The 7683-nt window shown below is 35.9% G+C and overlaps 1 protein-coding gene across 1 annotated transcript in view; it reads right to left on the bottom strand.

Moving 5' to 3' along the window:
- Nucleotides 1–7683, bottom strand: part of PDS5B (PDS5 cohesin associated factor B) — a 91694-nt gene that overhangs the window by 12960 nt on the left and 71051 nt on the right. The window contains exon 24 of the mRNA XM_023531605.1: nt 2225–2429. Coding sequence (XP_023387373.1) covers nt 2225–2429 — 205 coding nt within the window. The remainder of the gene's footprint in view (nt 1–2224; nt 2430–7683) is intronic.

Genomic DNA, 7683 nt, shown 5'->3' with positions numbered 1-7683 from the left:
GGTTAGAAAATCAACTCTTACTCACTCCTTCTTTCTCTTTGATACTGTATCCCAATAGTACCACAATGTGGCTAGAAGAATAATATATTGATATATCCAGTGTTGAGGTACATCGTAAATTAAAGTTTATCCATCCATCATGTCCAATAGTGAAATGCATATTAAATGCACCAAATGCTGAGGTCACAAAGACAATTATTTCAGTTTTCAAGTGCATATGGAAAAAAGTGACCCAAACAAACTATATCTAAGACTAAGAGACCTAAGATCTATTTTTCTTGTTATTATGAGCAACCCTATGTTCAATATTCCCTTGTAAGCTGCTGAGCAAAATGAAAAACTAGTATATCTTTCAGAGTCAGTATGGCACAAAAGTAGAGAATAAAGGTTTTTGATACTATTTGTAGTATCAAAGTAAAATAAAACTGTTTGATACTATCTATAACAGAAGAACAGAAATAAAGGAACAAACTTAAATAAGTTTCTAGGACACTTTAAATAACAAAGAAACATTTTTTCAGTTTAATGAAAATATTTTTACACTTTGAGATCAGCGTATTCCATTATAGGTCAGAATGGTAATCTTTACGTGCTTTATTAAAGGTTACATGAAAAGACCAAGATTCACATTCTGAACATTTCCTTTTATATTTTCTATTTTTGAAAAAAAATTTTTAAAGTAGATGTTCAACCTGTAGTGCAATAACACATGTGCCAATGAGGCACCAAGTTCTATTGCTTAATTCAAAGAGAACAGTCTGTGTGTGATATCATTCATTTCAAGGCACGTATAGAAGAAAAAAGTACCAAGGTTCAAAATTCAGTGAAATTCAAATTAAACTCTATTAAATATTGATTGAGTGCTTACAATTTTTCAGGCTTATTATTTTAAATATAACGATGAATAAGACTAGACAAAGCCCTCACTAGATAAAGCAAAAACAGAGACAGAAGCCATACGTCAATGTGGAAGGTGCCCTAAGATAATAGCTAACAACTAAGCGATTACTTCTTTGGACCATGCATTATGCCAGGTGCTTTTATATATGTAACTTTTTAATTCTCAGACAATCGTAAGAAATGAGTATACTTATACCAATTTTACAAATAAGGAAACTAAGGCTCAGATTGCTAAAACAACACAACCGGTAAATGGCAGAGGTGGGATCTGACTCCAGAGCACTCGTTTTCCCCAAGGCGAAGAAGGAAGAAAAAGACAGAGGGTCCTAGTGATGCAGTAACACCAAAACTGTATTTTAAAGGGTTCAAAAGGTGCAAGCAACATTCCTCGGTTTTCTTTGTCTGTCTGGAAGGGGGAGGCAATTTCCAGATAGAGCTGACAACAGAGAAAATAGATAGCTGCACAAATTTCAAATAACCCAGAGTACAAGGAGCATAAAATTGACAGTTGGGAGTGGTTAAAGAGAAACGTGGAACTCAGGCTGAAGGTAAACTGTAACGGGCCATGTTAACAAGTTTCGACCTGATCCTGGGAGCAATGAAGAACCCACATGGATTCCAAGTGAGTTGGTAATATGATCCGATCTGTTTTGGAAAGATTCTGATAGCTGTGCGACAGGGCTGGGGGTCGCTCAGAGGGAGAGGGACAGGGGGTCGTTAGAAGTGAATACACCAGTCCCAGAGAAACAGAGCAGGGCAGGAGAGCTGAAGAGAAAAGTTCATGGTATCCAGAGAAAGAATTAAGGATGTGGTGACCAACGAGAGGGAAAAAAACGGTATGAAGAATGCCTCTGATTTCTGACTTGGGTAACTGGACATATTTTAATGCCATTAAGCAAGCCGTAAAAGGCACAGAAACATATAACTAATAACGTGGGTGGCGTAAAGTAAGCAGATTAAAAACAGGCACAGAAACATCCGATATTAACGTCAGCTACAGGTGAGAACGATCAACAAAGATCAAAGTCCTGTACTTTTTTTTTAAACTAAAAGATGACACTTAGACAATCTCTATAAATTTACACATTTCACTGTTCTATTAAAAGTACCTCCGTCCAATGCTTATTTCCCTTGGCCATTTTGTCGGTGACATAAAGAGACATTCGAGTTGATTTTTAAACACTCACATGTTTACATTTTAAAAAAGCACTTTTTAAAGAAAAAGCTGTTACTGAAAAATCGTAACAACTTCTCAGTTGACGCATGTCAACTGGAACGTAATAACGAACACCCGGGGGCTGGCGGGCTGGGCGCGGCCGCTTACCGCTGACGGCCGCGTGCTGCTTCAGGTACTCGCGCCGCACGTTGATGTTCTTGAGCAGGCACTGCCGGGCGTGGGCGCGCCTCTCCTTGACTGGGTCTTTGGCGCACAGTGCACAGATGGCCATGTACTCCAGTGGCAGCCGTAACCGGGACAGACCTTTGTGAAGTTTCTGAGCAAACACCTGTCTCACCTGATAGCACTCATCCTGTGAAGACATCATGATCCCATGTTATCCGCATGGCGGCAAAGGCTAAGTGACAACTTCAGACACAAAGCGTGCTGCAGCACGTCGCCAGAAAGGTGGATGGCAGTGAGTTTATGCACAACCTCGGCTTCGGCTCGCAGACTCAGATGTTGTGACAAGTTAATTTCCACTTGGAGGGTTTACCTGGACCCCAGGAACTACCTGGTCCACGTGTCAGAAAAGACTGCATGTACTTTTAACACAGATAATGCTCATAAGTATAAATCCATCCTATCTTAAACAAATGAGGTATAAAAAAATAAAGTTTAAGCACTCTCATATTTAGCTGTTTCATTTACTGAGAAAGATAAAATTTCTGATTTATTGATTTTAGTTCTATCATTTAAAAAAACCACTCAATTTAAAACGCACAACTTTGAAGGGAAGAGTTGCTAATTAATTTCAGAAACATTGAATTACTGTCTGCTCTACACAGGAACCAGTCCATCACCGCAGCGCCTGCTTCCTGCACACACCACCTCGTCCTGAACCAGCTGCCTCATCTCTAGGACACTGCCCGCGTCCTGCAGAGTCCCTGTGAGCTCCTCACCCCGCACCCTTCCGCGCTCTGAGCTCTCTGCTCGGACCTCCAGTGCAGGATGCAGTATCTGGCATTGCAATGATTAGTCCACATCTGTCCTACCTGCTGCTCAGTCCTTGAAGACAAGAACCACGCCCCTACTCACCTCTGTGCTCTAAACCTAGCACAGTATCTGGTGCACTAGTTACCAGAATTTTTCCTAAACTACAGGGAAAAGCTCCATATGACTTTTGACTCATATATGAGACACACAGAGACCCTCTATGTCACACAAAGACCTTCATAATTACACCTTACCCTCTACCAATTAACTCAACGTGTGGAATGTTTCATATTTTTTGCAACTTTATGTACATTATTTCTTCTATCTTAGAATGTTCATTTTGTTTTTCTTCAAAATCTAGGTCATAACATTTTGCCTTTGTTTTTAAATCCTTTGTGTATCATCTTTCATTTAATATAAACTTCAATTTCTTATAATACCAAGCACCTACTTTTAAAAAGTAGTCTAGCTTTCACAGAAATACTGTCTATTATCCACTCTTGCATTCAACAAAACCAAGTTAGAATTAACTCACTCCTTCCCCAGTATCATTCCCATGGGGGAGAGAAATCTTCATTATCAATTATATATTACAAAAATACCAAATTACAAACTGTATAATTCAACACATCACAATTATATTCACTAATGAACAGACTACTCATTAAAAAATTAATCTCCACTCAAGCATCCCTCCCCTCTACTTAGATGCATTTCCAACCAAGATAATGTTTTTTGTCATTCTCTTATTAATCATTCAGGATCCAACGACGTAATGCAAATTAATTACAGAATCAATTTGTGATTCATTTGGCAAAAGTAGAAGAATTCCAAAACATCATTAAAGTGCTATTAGAGAACTGTCAAATCACATGCAGGGCAGCTGACAGTTCACAACGAAAGATGAGAGATTTGACAAGAACGATGACACAAAAAATACATCAAAAGAGAATTATCTGAATAAAGATTTGAAAGATGTGCTCCTGGGCACTGAAGAAGTCTTCATATGTTTGTTTTGTTTTTGTTTTTTGCAAAGATAATTATCCTTTTCACTGTTTTATAAAAGTTAAATGTAAAAAATAGAATATAATTTTTATCAGAAAAAATACACTGTGAAAAAAGCAAACAATATCCTCTTGGTTATGGTTAGAACCAATAACTAGTTCAGTTTTTTTGTTTAATATTACAAAATATTTCCCCCAATATAATTTTCCAATCAAAGCTTTTATTCACTACTGACTATGAGTAAAGTCTGAATCTTAAGTAGTCTGGATCTTAAGTAAATTCACTTTTAGTGGCCTTTTCTGGTATAAATTATCCTCAGGATTACTTCTAGTATCTTGTAAAATAGTTCGATTACTTTGTATGTTGTATGTTATCAACATTTATTTGTATTCTCTGTTTTACTAAGAGGTTATCTTCTTGAAGGCTATACCATGACTGACTTACTCATCTTTGTATTTATAGAACATAGAACAGTATACAGCACATAGTTTTACACAGTAAATTTGAATTGCATTCAAATTCTAAAATACCTTAAAAATTATTCAACAATGTTAAGGTTCATATTACTGAATTTCTATTCCTTGAGATTTACTTTCTATTCAAATACATGACAAGGGTCCCTGAGATGCAATCCTGCTTTTAAAGAGTTCAAGGCAAGAAAGAGAAATAAACCACAGGTACACAAATAACAAATACACGAGACACGTATATATCACAGGACTGCAGACAAACCTATAGGGGATCAAAAGGAGACCAGTTGTAAGAATCAGAACCAAATTTTGTGGGAAAGGTTCTGTCTGAGCCTTTTTTTTTTTTTACAAAAAAGGCTGGATTTGGATTTGTAGAAATGTGAGGGTGAAAAGGAAATTAAAAGCAGCAACCTAGAGGCACATAAAAAAAATGTTCGATTTCATTGAAATGAGGGTATAAAGGATAGTGTGCGAAACAAGATTTTTAAATGCCTGAATCCAAATATTAAAAGGGATTGAATGGCAAGTTGTAAAGTATATGTGATTTTCTTTTTTTAATGAGTATAAGCCTCTAATTAGTTCTGACTGGGGGAATAACATGTTCAGAACTGATAGGGAAACTAAACCAACAATAGAAAAAGTCTTACAAAAATCTAGGTGAGAGCTCATGATGGTGGTTACAGCAACAAGAATGGTTAAAAAGGGATGAATAAAAAAAAAGATATAGATAGTATAGGACAGAATTATCTGCACTTTTGCAATGAAGCGCAAGGACAAGCAAATAGGCAAATACAAATCATGCTTGTAGCTCTAAGAAAAGCCATTCAGGTTTATTTAATGCTTACTGAAGCTCAACATGTCAGAAAAATAGATTTGGAAAAGATTATGAATTCAGTCTTACATTCACAGAAAATGAAAGTCTGAAAATTCTGTTTTGCATTAGAAGTGAGACTGGAGACTTAAAAAAAGTTAATGTTGCCAGTAGAGGAAGCACTACACAGATGATAAGATGGCCAAAGAATATGGAAGTGGAAAAGTCAGTCCTGGGCAGAGCCTCGTAGAACACATACATTTAAAGGAAAAAAGGAGAGCCAGGAAGTGCAGGCAGAGAAAGTGCGACAAAAATCAGGAGACAGAACCAGAGGTTTTCAAGAACAAAGGCGCGGTGGCCGTGTCGAATGATGTAGAAAGGACCTGTACAATGATGATCAATGTCATTGGATTTGGGGACTTTAAAAGAGCATTTCTGTAAAACAGTGAAGGCAAATGAACGGTGAGGAGTGAGAGGCTAAGAGCGTGTGAGACAAAGGTATAGATGACTCTTGAGGTTTAGACGTTTAAAAAGGAGAGACAGGCATGTGTGGTTTAAAAGATTAGGGAAAAGTTTGGTTTAGAATAAACTAAGGTAACCTCGTATGTTTGTAAATTGTGAGAATATGCTGATAATTAACTTCTAGCCATTAACGAACATTCCAGTGAACAGAAGTCCAAAGCAAGCAATAGCATAACTTGGGCACTCTGCACTTCTGCCTTGAGAATCGGGGGACTCAGTCACATCCAACAGACAACTGAGCTGGAAAAGGAAGTCTCTCAAGTAGTTAGGAAGTGTGAGTGATTTTTGCACATAGTGGACATTTAACAAATGGTTTGTACGTATTTATTATCCACAGTAAGTTTCAAACAAAACCACTCTTTTTATATATTTCCATATTTTCTTGGTTTTAAAAAAATTTCTACTTCAATACTATGGTGCCAATACCCAAAGAAATATCAAAGAACCTGGTAAGTCAACAGAATTCATGTATTACCAATTTAAAAATATGTTGTTTTCTTCTAAAAAATTTTTATGCTTTCTGAACAATTTTCACTTTCTTGCAAAATAAGATTATCTCTAAAATTAAATGGGGAACACCAAACCAGAAAATTATGCGTTTCTCAAAATCTCATTTCTCAAATGGTTTAGTTCAATATCTGAATAACGACACCAAAAACTAAAATTAGAAACAGGATTTGGAATAACTTTTAAGGACTAAAATACCAGAAATTGACAAAATGGTTATAATTAAAAAAATTGATGATTGTTTATGTGTAGAGGTCAAACAGAAGTTGCAATTTTTAAATAAGCAGCATAAGGAAGGGAGGTAGAAAGAAAAATTACAATCATTTCTGAAGTAAATGCCAAATTCTTACAAGTAAGACTATTTGGAAAAGAATAGCAAAACTAAGTGTAAAAATAACCAAATTATGAATGAAATACTACAACAGAATGTCAAATTAGAATATCACATTAGAATATCAAATTTACTATTATGGAAGCCCTTTTAAATTTTCTCAACAATGCTAAAAACTTCTAAAGTTATATAATTCAAATATTATGTTACTCTAATATGAAATCCATAAGACTAGAATATAAATCCATTAATATTACTATTAATAATTTGAAATTTGAACTCACTGAGTAATAAAGAATGCTTCCAACGTAAAATTAATCTCTTTATAAAACTATAAATTTCTATTTTTCTTTCTTTTAAAAACTAAATACATTCAATCTTCAATATTCATACATTCTACATCTGTGAATTTATCTACTGACTAAAATTTATTTCTAACCCCAAAATGAATACTTGCAACATTTTCATGGTCATTCCTGGGTAGTGCACTGAGCAGCAAAAAGTGTGAGTTGCCTGACACATGTCCAAGTGAAGCTGAACAACAAACAACTGTCCTTTTGGTGGTCTATTTAGTGCCACATTTTTCACATTTTTATACCTTTTGTTGCTGACTTTGTTGTTTAAAGTAGCTTCCAAGCATAGTGCTAAAGTGGTGTTTAGTGTTCCCAATAGCGAGAAGGCTGAGATGTGCCTCATGGAGAAAATGTGTGTTAGATATGCTTCACTCAGGCATGAGTTACAGTGCTGTTGGCCATGAGTTCAATGTTCATGAAACAACTGTATTTTAAATAAGGTGCCTTTAAACAGAAACACACATAAAAGAAGGTCACATATTGATTGACAAAAACACTGACTAAAGGCTTGCAGGAACCACTCGTCTCTGTCCTATGAACAATGGTCCGTATCTGCTCATTCAGTGCTTGGAGTGACTTTGTAGAACAGAACTACTACTGCGAATAACAAGAATAAACTGTACTGTGTTAAC

Source organism: Pteropus vampyrus, unplaced genomic scaffold (genome assembly GCF_000151845.1).
Source record: "Pteropus vampyrus isolate Shadow unplaced genomic scaffold, Pvam_2.0 Scaffold71, whole genome shotgun sequence".
Lineage (NCBI taxonomy): Eukaryota > Metazoa > Chordata > Mammalia > Chiroptera > Pteropodidae > Pteropus > Pteropus vampyrus.
This window is presented reverse-complemented; position numbering and strand designations above follow the sequence as displayed.